The sequence below is a fragment of the Platichthys flesus genome, chromosome 5 (genome assembly GCF_949316205.1).
Source record: "Platichthys flesus chromosome 5, fPlaFle2.1, whole genome shotgun sequence".
Classification (NCBI taxonomy): domain Eukaryota; kingdom Metazoa; phylum Chordata; class Actinopteri; order Pleuronectiformes; family Pleuronectidae; genus Platichthys; species Platichthys flesus.
The window spans coordinates 5,036,247-5,049,706 of NC_084949.1; the positions used below are offsets into that span (position 1 = coordinate 5,036,247).

Genomic DNA, 13,460 nt, shown 5'->3' on the forward strand with positions numbered 1-13,460 from the left:
TACAAAACTGACAAACATATTAGAGTAAATAAAATTGTATCTTACAATGTGTAGGTTCATTGATGCGATGCCGGTCTCAACACCAACTCCAATCCAATAGAGGTAGTGAAACCCTTAAACAAATAATGCCCCCCCCCCCCCTCCCCCTCCATTTCAATCATGCTTGCCTTGCAAACAAAAATATATCAATATAGATCATATATAACAAAAGGTGATCTAATTATGTGTATAGGTTAATTGGATAGAAACGTATTCACAAATTCACAGCAGCTCAAATCTTATACAGGTAATGATTCAATTAAGCTTGCCTTGCAAACCAAACAAATTTACATAGACATATTTAATTAAATTGGTATTTTGTGCAGTACATTCATGTGTATATATAAACATTTACACTTATATAAGTGTTTTATATATATATAAATATATACATATATATACACATATACATTATTGCGTTCCATTCTTTTTTCCCTTTTCCCTCTCTGGTTTCCTTTTTTTTTAAATTGATCCCATAATGTGTAGGTTAATTGGTTCGATGCGTATTCATTTTAAGCAGCTCAAATCTAATAGCTGTAATGAGCCCTTTATCAAACAAGTTTGCTTTGCAACTGTATGAGTGAAAAATGTTATGAGAATAAAGACATTTTGATCTTCTTACAAGTGAAGGTAATTGTTGTGATGTGTGGCTTATCCGTGGTATACATGAAGCTAGATATGATATATTTGTTTAAAAAACAATTAATTCTGGTTCATCTGAGTAAGAAAATATTTATTATGCTCTTAATTGTAAATTTTATCTTGTGATTTAAATAAATCTGTTAATAAGAGTGTTGCCATCTTTTGTAAATGATTAGGAACTGTTCCAGCCAGATTAAGGTTTATGTAATTCTGATTTATAATCATTGTATGATCTGATCCATAATCTTTCAATGATATGACAAATTTGTATCAATAATTGAACTTTTCACTTCAGTTTTATTCACTTTAGTATAAATTCAATTATTTGTCATAGGCTCACAGTTTGTCAATTCATGTTTATCATTGATATCCGTTTACAGCTGCCACTAAAGTTCAAACACCATACAATTATGCTTATGAGTCAGTGCACCTGTCAAATTACCCAGGTTTAGTGGTTGCTGAGCATGTGAGTCATAGCTAACTCATGTATAAATGTCATACAGATGGTCAGATATATAAATCTCTTTGTCTTTAAGCCTTAAATACAAACAACTTGAATTGTCTTACAAGTCAGAGTATTTACACAGCAATGTTTAAGAGCAAAATCATCTCTTCAAATTGACTTTATATATTCTCAAACCCATGATAACCTCACTGAAAATCCCAAGACTAGACATAATCAATGTCAAATACAGTGCATTTAATGTGATGAGTTATTTCATGTATGACCCCTGTGACACAGTAGTTTAATGGAAAAGGCAAAGTCAACGGTGTAGGCTAAGAGTGTAATACTGGCAACAACTGTTTCCATTATAACCAGCTGAAAACCTTTGCCTGAAATACTTCCTTTTTCTCTCAGTTGCAGGATCTCAGTAAAACAAATCACTGTGGCCACCATATAGAACAACACCCCGGTCAGATTGAAGCCAGTCATACATTTGTCAAAGGGCAGGAGACATCGCCCAGCACAGTCACCTAAAATTACAACCACTGTGGCAAAACAGGTAAGGACACAGACGGCATATGTTATGCTGGTAACCCACAGCTGCCAACGGTGTTCCGGGGTAGGCAGCACACACACCACCTCCACAACCAGGACGATCATCTGACAGCCTCCCCACAGCTGGAATATCTTGAGGAGACCAGGCATGCTGCCCATGTAGCCTCTTTGTTCTTGGGCTTGGGTGCGGAGAATGTAGGACTCTGAAGAGTAGGCCAGGAAGGTGAGACAGGAAACCACAGACGCTGCCACACAGCGCTGCCTCTCCTTATAGTGATCCATGACGATCCACGGGAAAAGTACAGAAGCACTGAGGGACATCAGTGCACCTGACAAGGCCACTGTCACAGTCAGGTTTTTCCAGGAAACTGGGATGAGGTTGTGAAACTGGATGACGCTGAGGATGTGAATGAGGAGAGTGAGGGTGAAATAAAAGCACCAGGTAAACATGCAGAAGATCCTGAACGGGTTGGGGTGTTGGCAGAGAGATGCATTTTTGTTTAGTTCCACAGGTTCTAGCGAGGACACGAGACTGAAGGTGGTACAGCTGGATAAGACTGCCCATGTCCGCACCAAAAAAAGTGGACCGGTGAAGTCTTTGGTCTCAAGTATGATCACCGGCATTGTCACAGAGTTGAACCGGCAGTACCTGAGAGGCAGTCTCCACTCTGATGGATGTTTTTTTATCCTTGTGGTTTAAAAAGTTCTGATGACAAGTCCAGTAGAGTTCACGGAAAAAAATACCTCAGACAAATCTTAAAAATAAAAAAACACGTCCTCTCTATTCTGTTCACCAATGGTCCATCCTTTTCCACCTGCAAAGTACAACTTCTACAAAGTAACTCTTCACATATATATCGGAGCCCTGCTGCTGTCAAAATAGGTCTCGCCTACTTCCTGTTAGAGGTTGCAGTACTTTCAGTCTTACTTGAGGTAGGTGCAAATGACCACATTAAAAAACAAATGCCAACAAAGCTGTCTGTCTCCCACTCTTGATTCTCATAAAATGTTTTGTTCCCTTTTCTCTAAAGTAATAAAACTGCAACAGGTTAGGGCATTCACATCAGTTCATGACTTGAACTTGCCTCATTTTTATTTAAACATATCTATGTTTTTTAGACTTGTTTATATTTAAATATTTTATTTTAATTTTTTGATATTCAATTTTATATGTAATTGATTCTATTTTTTATTTTTGCTTGTAATATTTTGAGCACTGCTAGAAGAGAGCCTGTGACCCAAGCAATTAATTGCCAGCAACTGCTTAATGTAATTGTGAGTATGACAATTAACTCTTGAATCTTGTATCTTGAGGGCATTAAATATGGTCATAGGTCCTTTTGATATTTGTTAACAAGGTGCATAAATGTAGGATATGATCAGTTGATTTGTTAAGTGCTGTAATTCTAGTAAGTGAAGTGTTGCTAAGAGGATCTGTTTGTGGGTGCAGATCTGCTCTTACTTGACGGGGATTAAAAAGCATCTTGTTTGCACTTTCGACTGCTAATTTGAGAATCTTGAATGGGAAATAATTATTTGTCTATGTGGGTGCCTGTGGAGAGCTGTTAGTCTTTTTTTTTGTTCAATGTTCTTGCGTGTGACTACTTTAGTCTCAAATGCTTATGGTTGTTTATTTATCCGTGTAAAATATTTCCAATTAATACGAAATGTGTGTAATATTTTTTGTGTTTACATGTTTTCATGTGGTAGATGTGAGTAGTGAGACTGTGAGAAGTATATCTGTTAGTGTGCATGTGTATTTACACAAGCATAAAGTCTTCTACGGATTCCAGCCAATCCCTTTGCCTCTGTGTATCAGCACACCTGCTCTCTGTGTTATAAATAGACGGTGGATGCATCAATTCCCTTGTGTCGCACAGCTCAAGTTCAAAAACTTGCGTTTTCACAGAAGGGAGAAGACACACTCCACTAGACAGATGAGCTGGTAAACATAGGTTGTCTGTCGTTGCAGGCTCATGGCTGTGAGTTGTGTGTCAGGGGTTTGTGTTAATCTGCATTTAAAGTCTAATCTGATATTTTCTGTTGTTCAACTAGTAGTACATTTCGAAACAGGTTCCTTTGAATATGTCAAGCTGAAATCAATGGAGATCCATTTAATTTATTCATTTGGACCAAATGTACTGTTTCTGTACATTCGCTGAAAATTTAAATTACCTTGCTAGTACAGAATTGCACATTTGCAATTGAAATGAAGCTCTCTTTCATGGCAATGCAATAGAGGTTTTTAGGCTTTTATGGCCAAATTTGAAGCGGATGTGGTCAGCCTACGTTGAGGATATCTAAGTGTTATAGCAGTCATTTCCTGTTGCCATGAGATGCCGCTAAGATTAAGACTGAATATTTTCATGTCGATATGTTCAAGCCGCAAGGTTTTTCAGACATCTGATGTTTAATAAAGATTTGACCTGCATGTACAGGCCAGTTGTAGTGCACTTCCATTCTCATAAAAAAAATCTAAAATGCATGGAAATTCCAAGCCAGGCCACAAACCTACTATTCAATGAAAACTAAAAATGGCCATTTAGCATTATCAAAATCTTGACATAAATTTTAAGCCAAACAGATGAATGCCCAAGGACGAGTTTTTCAAAGTGCAAGGTGTGGAATGACAAAGAAATTTGACAAAATTGGACAATTAAATTAAAAATGGCAGATTTCCCCCCTGGATTAGGGACCGGCTCAAAAAGGCTCTTCTATAAAGCCTCGACCTAATAGACAAATCTACCGCAAAACAATCTCTAATTTCCATAAAAGTCCATTATGATGATACAAAAGTGTTTCGGTACTGCATATAAATAATCAAGTAGATAGATTAAATCCTTCCACACATCAGTTGTACATACTCTACTTTTAGAGATTTTGTGGTCTGATTCATAGTTGGTATGCATCTGCAAACTTGCAGCACTGAAAGAAAGCACAGTTTCAGGATGTGACAGGAAGTCTGCATGCATGTCTTGAGATCATAGTTCATTCCTGCACATATCATTTCAAATATTCAATACATATAGAGATAGTTTTGTCGTGTTTCAAGTTGGAATGTGCCTTAAAACAAAATACTATGTAATTGTGCTCTGTGATGGCCAAGCACTTTATTGCATTTCAACATTTGGAAGAATTTACCATTAATATAATCTGGATCTTCTTTGTATGTGTGTGTGTGTGTGTGTGTGTGTGTGTGTGTGGACAAATTGACTCAACACATTGGACAGATTTTCTCAAAACTTCAGAGGTATGATTAACTGCTGAAGCTGATTGGGCAAAGTTCAAAGGTAAAGGTCATCAAAGAAAATTCAAGATGTCTCTTGATCCTAAAGACACGACCTTAAGCTCATTAAAATCCAAAAATTCACGATTATAAAGTAGGAATGGCTTCATCATGACATCACTATGATGTGGCACTATAACAATATTAATATTATATATTAAATTTGGGGTTATATGCAGCGTGTGCAGATTTAACATTGCCCCTAAGAATGATATTATTTCCATATATCGTTACACCCTGACCTCAATATAACACAATATTTCTTTTATATAAAATCAGTAAGACTCGTGTCTTTGTTGATGGTTTTTTACAAAGTAGATTATCCAATTTAGTTCTCACAAATTGAATATACAGATTAAGTTTGAGGGATTGATAATGAGTGTTTATTTTTTCACACAAAAGTTATAGAAAGACTAGTTAGACTGAAACTTTAAAAAATCCTTTTCAGTTTAAATAAAATATTCATCCTAACATCAAATTCTTATTCTGTCATCACCTTCACTACCCTATGTCACATTATCACCTGACGGACTGAGCTTGAATATCCCCTGACACTACAACAAGTCCACATTTCTAGTGTGGCCATAATTGGACTCATGGTGACTCACTGTCAAACTCACCAAGAAAATCACTTCCATTACAAACTCTGACCTCCACTAAACTGTCTGTCTGACCTCACCTTTCACCACACAGTCCCAGTAGGACAGCAGTTTGACTTGGTATTCTGACGCAAAGATCCCTTTTGTTGGATTTGTGATCAATCATCTTCAACACTGCATTTTTTTTTCTGGACCTAATTCTCCAACTGCTGCTTCAGCACGACCCTTTCAGAATGATCACTTGGCAGAATTGGGTACAGGGGTTTTATTTTGTATCGGACAACATCAGATGGGTTTGTAAATGAGTTACTCCTGTTATTATAGCTGGTAATTCATTGGCCAGAGTTTTACTTCCTCTTTTCTTTGTACGTGGCAATGTCTGTTTGCAAAGGCCTCAAGTGACGAACAATGCTTGACCTCTGTGTCTGACAGTCCATTAAGGGTTACCTTGTCCTGACAGCTGTTATTTCTCCCCCTAGGAACACTTGATGTGATGTGTACCATATGTGTTGAATGGATTGTAATATAATGACTCAGTTTTACGTAAATGGGAAGGAAACGAACTGAAGGCTGATTCACATTTAAGATGGAGGATTTGTTGCCAGCCAGATATTCACTTGTTACTTTTTGAGTAACACGTTACTCATCTAATCCATAATGAAATAGACATTCAGAGTTTGTATTATTGAAACGTTTTTTTTTTTTTCGCCATGTCATTTTAATTTCGCTCAGGTTGTACATTTTCCTCTGTGGTTGTTCTCCAGTGTAAGCTTTGTGTATGCAGAGGCTGAAAGATTGGCCTTGACTTTCCTGTAGACCCCCCTGACACTATTGGGAATGGGGGTAGCTATAGGTCAAGGTGATGGGTGTTGAGTGTTAAATTGATTTGTGTGAATGGACAGTGACAGGAAGCTGCTAAATTATGGTCTCTTCTCCTGCAGAGTAGAGTGTCCAACAACAAGTCCCAGGGCTAAATATGTTGTTCCTAAATCAGTGGGGTGGAGGTCACCTGCTGATTATAAGATGAAATGATGAAAGATAATTTCACCTAACACAAATTGTTTTTTCACATTATCAATTTGTTATGTTTTGGCTTTTGTGAATAATTCGGAATATTTTCAATTTGTCAACTTACATCACTTATGTTTGTGGAAAATATTGTGTTTATTTGCAGTAATCCTAAGGATATCCCCATAGTTGAGTAACAAGTGAGCCATTGGTAACATGACCAGATGAAATAAATTTGTTCCATAGAGGACTTTATCCCTGCACAACCAAGTGGGGCGCTGTCGAGTAGGACTTTCAATACTCATTTAAATATGGAAATTCCATGCCAAAAGGGTACAAGATTATATATATATTATAAAACCACTTATTTGATCTGTATACGGTCAGAACTAAAGGATTAACATTGCATATTAACTGCTGCTGTAAGATCCCTCAACCACTAACCTACCTGCCCTTTCAGTTCCTCTTAATATTCTCTATTGGAGTATAACAGATGTACACTCTGTACTTCTGCTATAATTGACCTATGATGAACCTTTGGTATTTTTGTGTCAGATTCCTGCTGTTTTAGAATCTAGGCCAGACATTTATTTGTGTAGCCATGTCAATGGCACCATCTTCTGGTCAAACTGGGACTCCATAGATGAAGACACTGATATTCTACCTACCAGTTGTGTATGTTTAATTTAAAAGATAAAGATAGTTTATCCCAGGTTATCCTCTCCAACCGCTTACTAAGCTGGATGCTGCTAACTGCAGCAGGGGATAGAACTTATTTTGCAGCAAGATGTGGTCATATCAAATTCCAGACCACAAACCGACCAGTGTCAGGACTTCTTTATCAAGGAAGCAGTTAGGACCACTAGTGCAGACATTAATACGGAAATTTCATTCCGCATATATTTGACATACTCACACTTATGACTGTGCTCTGCGTTCAAAAGGTGGTTGCTTGGGAATTTGTCAGGACCCAGTGTGAAGTGTCGGTGAGAACTATAACTCTGTAGCTGATTTCAGACCATGTCCCCAGAATTGTTTCCAACTTTCTCTAGAGTGTGTTTTTCACACATGAACAGCAAACCAGGAGATTCTCCGGTCAGACGTGTTCACAACTACACAGAAATCTCTGGAGTGTGGTTGTGCAATAGTTAGGGGCAGGATGTGACTTAATAATTCTGCTGCTGTGATCTTGTAATTTTGTCAACCGCCCATCTACACCGTTATCACCCAAAACTATTGACGTCTTGGTCTGTGGCTTCTACATATTCTTTTTTTTTTATTCTGAGAGATTCGTATTTGCTTTAGGTTTTTCTTTTTTTAGTTTGCGTCAGTCGCAGACTAGAAAGAAACATCCTTAATATGTCCAGTTCATTTAATCCTTGATCTTCTGCTATGTTCTATCATCTCCATGGTTTTACTCGGGGGCTGGTGAAACTCCGCTGAAAGTCCGGAGCCTCTCACTCTGACATTTGCGTTCACACATACAGCTTCTCTGGAGAATGTCGGGAGGTTCTGTGCATGTCTGAAAGCAGCTTTATTGTCACTGCAGCGCTCAGTTTTTTATATAGGGATACTTCTTCACAGTAAGGGGACAGGTTTGTTGTTTTTGGGGCACAGTGCACCCTGAGCTACATATATTTAAGAAACTGCAGGTTACTGTTAGGCCTGAAAACAGTTAATCTATTTATCCTTCCTATATATTTTATGAATCCCTTTCAAGTCTGTAGGAAGCTGGAGTGTCTTAGGGGTATGGGCATGTGCACAGGCAATAAAGGTCATCAGTCTATGACAGGGCTAACGTTTACTGACAAACCTTTTCCTGAAAGTAATATGAAGCCTCTAGTGTGTCAAAAGACTGGAAAGTCGACCTTGATAATGCTGCTGCCACTACTGGTGTTTAAGGTTCCGTGAGAACCTTTGGCAGGAAAATGTCAAAACAAAAACTCCACCCCTTCTTTCACCAATCTGTCAACTAGAACGTCGACAGGTGAGTAGTGAGCAAATGTTTGTCTCCCTGTCATTTCTGAAGTAAAGTTAAAAGTAACGTAAAGTTAAAAATTATCCGAACTATAACGTGGGAGCAAATTAACATTGTTATGGCGGCAGTGTCTGAGCTGCACAGCTACAAACTTGCAATAATATCCTCAACTGAGCTTGAATCGTCAGTTAGCATCTGTCCTTTTCACCTTAAACCGGGACGTTCTGTGATAATATGATTGACACCTAACAAGTTACATCACTCAAGTGTTCCTGGGAGGTGAGATAAAGGGCATCACTTCCATCAGGATCTGCGAGGCTGCCATGAATATAGACTGTGAAATGAAATAGAGACGGATGTGAAAGACGAGCTCATGATTTGCTAGGGGCATGAAACAGAACTGTCTCGAAACTAGGTGAAAGTTCGGCTCTGGTCAACATTTCAGTGTCATTGGTGGAAATATGAACAGAGCTGATATCTCATTGAAAAGTGAAACCAGAAACACTTTGTAGTGGAATAATCAGTCCAAAGAGTGAGCTGGTCCCTATCTTGCTTTTACAATACTGTTTTTCAGTGGACCTCTAACACCACACCAAAAACTAAATGGCCTGCACAGTGCTTTTCTAGGCTTTGATGACCACTCAAAGCACTTTACAGTTCAGTTGTGCCATTAACCCACACATTCATACACTGCCACCAAATATGTCAATGGCAATAGGGGCGCAGTATCTTGCCCAAGGAGTCTTTGGCATTCTGAATCGAAGAGACTGGGATCAAACTGCCGACCTTCTGGTTAATGGACGTCCCGCTCTACCTCCTAAGCCACAGCCGGTGGGTTGTTTAAAGTTTGGTTAAAGGTCACTAAAAGTTTGAGACTGTCTTTGGGCAACATCAACATCCAAGACCCCAAGATACTGTCCACTTATTTACCACTTATTTAAAAGCTTGCATTTTACATCCTGAAAACTCCAGAAACAGTTGGTTCCCTGATCATGCGGAAGTTAGTGATATCTGTCATGCATTTCTCTCAACAGGCAACCATTCTGAAAAAAATAAACAGCCTTTTGGGAAAATAATGGAAGAGCATTGGTGTGTGTGTGAGTGTGTTTCAGCTACCACAGAGACAATCATATGAGAGGTCCAGTTTGATTTACAGATCTGTGAATTTGAAGACTTAACACTAAACTACATTTTTTTCTTGAGTTGTAAAGAATGCGCATTACACAGTAAAATATGCCGTTCACATTACAAATTGTTCCACAGCACATACTGAGATATAGCCACTTGATTAACAGTGGGTTATTGTGACCCTCTGTATTGCAACATTATTTTTTTTTTTAATTAGCAGGATGTGTTTTTACACCAGGTTGAACATGACCACTAGACCAGTGCAATACATAAAGCTGAGATAGCAGATTTCTAGAACTCATATTGCTGTCAACAAACTAATTTCCATTCAGTTAATTTTAATATTGGGAGTGGGTACTTTCTGTATATGCAAAATTCTTTTTGTTACATTTGTGGACATTTATTATGTTTCAATATCTTATTGAGGTAAAATGGTATAACATCATTCAAGGAGAGGGCAAGCATTCTCATCTCCAAATTGAACATGGAGGCGATCTAAACATGTTGAAATGTGTGTGGTGCTGTCAAAGCAGGTTTACTTCCCTTTTTGGAATTGCAACAGTGCTTTTAGTCTCATTGCAGGTAGATGCAAATCACCAAAATAAAAAGCAAGAGCAAACACAGAGCTTAAAAAAATTATCACATCAAGACTTTATCTATTAAATAGCATCCCAGGTGAATAATGGCAAATCAACACGGCCAAGCAGAAACTGTGCTTCTACAACATAAAAGAAAAAGCTGGGGTGAACACAAATCGATCTCCCTCCCACTCGTGGCTTTCGCGAAAGGCTGTCATTTTTTTTCCTGTGGTACCAGTAATAAATCAGTGTGGGTACAGGTTGCTCTTACTTTGCCACCGACAGGCTGCCTCTTCTCAAACTCTTTGACCTCACTGTTGAAGTCATAAAATGTATATCTCTCAATAGCTGTTTACATGTTATTTGAAGCTGTATGAGGTCCAGACAAGCTCAGTTGATTTGTTGAGGGCTGTGGATCAAATGAGTGAAGTGTTTCTGCCTTGATCTGTTTGTGGGTGTGGATCTGCTCCACCCTCAGGGGAGAATAAGCCCCGCGATCTCGTTTGGAAATGAGCTTGAATGTAAATGAAAGTTTGGATATCTGTGTGGGGGCCGCAAGCTTTAAATCTCTGATTGTCTGTATGTATATGTCTTCATCCTCATGTGTGTGGATACATTTGTCTTCTTGTACGCTTCCAGGCATACATGTGCCTACCTACAATCTCATAAGGTTTGATGCACAGTATATAGATCAATGTATATGTGTATGTTTGTGTGCTAACATGTTTTCACAAGGCGGATCTAAGTGTGTGTGTATGTGTTTACACAAGCACAAAGGGTTTTTCCAAGGATCCCAGCCAATCACTTTGCCTCTGTGTATCAGCACACCTGCTCTCTGGGTTATAAATAGACGGTGGATGCATCAATTCCCTCGTGTCGCACAGCTCAAGTTCAAAAACTTGTGTTTTGACAGAAGGGAGAAGACACACTCCACAAAGACAGATGAAGGCTGGTAAACAGAGGTAGCGTATTATTTGTATACCTTTGCCAACCTTTATTAAAAATAAATTCACAAAATTGGTAAATTACTGTAGTAATATAAACTAAAGCTAATACAAATTCTCCATAATTAGATATAGTTCAGATTTGTTTTATTAATCAATATATTTAGATTTCTTGTGTAGAAAAATGAATGGTGTCAGGAAACTTTAAACTGATGTTTCCTTTGCAAGCAACTTTCTTTTATGTTTTCCAAGTCTCAGACCCTTTTAATAAAAGGAAAATGGAGGATTTCATGCTCCATGGTGGACGGAAAGCAGTGGAGGGTGAACATGCCCTGTCTGTATCAACGTCCTATGCACCTCTTTATGTGGCATATTCATGTTGCAGTGGAACTATCTCTTTCTCTCCAATTTTTATGTATACCATGTTTGGGGGACTCAACTTTCCAACTGGGACGCTCTATTTGCTGGCTGTGGAGGTGATCCAGAGACAAAGCAAAGACAAAACAGGGTTAGGGCAAATCAGAACACCGGACCGAGCAAAGACTGGCAAGAGCTTCGACAAAGCAACGATATCACAGGAGCAGGAAGCGGTGCTCATGCCCTGTCATCAGTACTTACTCATAGGAGAGAGGGAGCAGAGTGGGGACAGGAAACAAAAACATAAAATAGTTTGAACCCACAGGTTATAACCTCAAGGAAGAACCCATACAAATTTAGAGTGGATCCAGATTAAAAAGAGGTTTTCTATACAATCACTGATTTATCAGAGCATTATTTATTTATCTAAATTTGGCGTGTTTAGTGGGAGGGCCAGAGGGAGTGACGTGACTTGAATGGGAAAGCTGTCTTAGACTTTTGACCACTGCATGTTAATTCATATCTGGCACATGAGACTAAATCACATGTTTACATTGATGTCATGCTGTGAGCATGGCTCATATTTAGGATAGTAAGGATAGTGACTTTGATGTAATACTGATATAAGACATATTAAATACGCGTCCAGAGAGATAGATATAAAGATAGGTAGATATATACACATATATTATCCTGTTATGCATAGTGAATGAGAGCAGAAGGAGTAGCATCAAAGTATTAAGATCCACCCTTTTATCTTCACTTTCTTTTTGCCTGCTATCAAACAATGACCCCTTTACCAGCACCCATTATCCAGACTCGATGCTTCTTCCAAAACAGGTCATCTTAGTTCTTCAACTTGACAATCTCCTGCTGTCCTGGCTTATCCACACCACATTCCTTTCTCCTTCCTTTACTCCTAGAAGAAAAGAGACAGAGACAAGGGGATTTGTCTCACGGTAGGTAGCTGTTTTATGTGAAGCATATGAGAAAAGAGAGAAGAAAGGGGAGAGGTTTTTTGGTGAAGCTTGGCAAAGAGAGCTAGGAGCCCACTTGAGGAGCAGCGGGTCTTAGAGCTGGATGATTTGTTTGGAGAAGCCCTCTTCAGCCAAAAGGAGGATTAGCTGCACACAGGTTCCCATGGAACCCAAGCGAGATGGAGAGGGCTTTTAGAGGACATGGTTACACACAAATGCATACATGTAAACACAAATGTGTATGCAGAACACATAAGCAGCAATGTGCACACACAAGAATACATGCCTGTCCTTGAAGTGCATTATTATGGATGTAGACTACAGGTATGTGGTAGTTTCCTACAATTTTACAATTTTACAATATGCAAATAATTTGATCTATTAAGAAACGAAACCATACGATATCACAGATGAAAATAAACACCTGGATTTTTGTTTATACAAGTTAAAACATGATGAAAGTAACACATGTTCTTACCATTACAAGAGATAATTACAATGGAAGTTTAAAATGGGAAAATTTCATCTGTTGCCAAACTCAGTATCAGAAAGGATTAAAGCAAAAAATTCACCTAATCTTTGGGTTACCTGAAAGATCTTCTATTTTTTCAAAACTTGAACATTTTCAGAGCTTGAGCACAGCGCAAGGATACGGTTGGTTTACATGTTGTGACTGCTGCCATCTGCTGGACAAATTGATGAACTGTATTTTTGTCAGAAATATGTACCAAATGGTGGTGTCACATTGTTTTTTATCAAAACCTCTCGTGTTTTATAGTCTACCTTGAATTTTGAGATTGAATTGAATTCATACCATGACTAAAGATTTCACATTGTGTCATAGGGCTACTCCTTTATAACAACTTTTGAATGCTCTTCCAGCAACTAGTCCCAAAAGTCTTATGGGTAAGGGTTGATGTAGGG

At 38.4% G+C, this 13,460-nt stretch overlaps 1 protein-coding gene across 1 annotated transcript; it reads right to left on the minus strand.

Moving 5' to 3' along the window:
- Nucleotides 1–321: 321 nt before the first annotated feature.
- On the minus strand, nucleotides 322–2,490 carry LOC133953201 (myeloid-associated differentiation marker-like). The gene has a single exon (XM_062387004.1). The coding sequence runs from the start codon at nucleotides 2,303–2,305 to the stop codon at nucleotides 1,400–1,402; it is 906 nt and encodes a 301-aa protein (XP_062242988.1). The 5' UTR covers nucleotides 2,306–2,490; the 3' UTR covers nucleotides 322–1,399.
- Between the last annotated feature and the right edge of the window lie 10,970 nt (nucleotides 2,491–13,460).

Coding starts and splice junctions, on each gene's coding strand:
- LOC133953201 (XM_062387004.1), bottom strand. CDS start 2,305: ATGCCGGTGATCATACTTGAGACCAAAGACTTCACCGGTCCACTTTTT.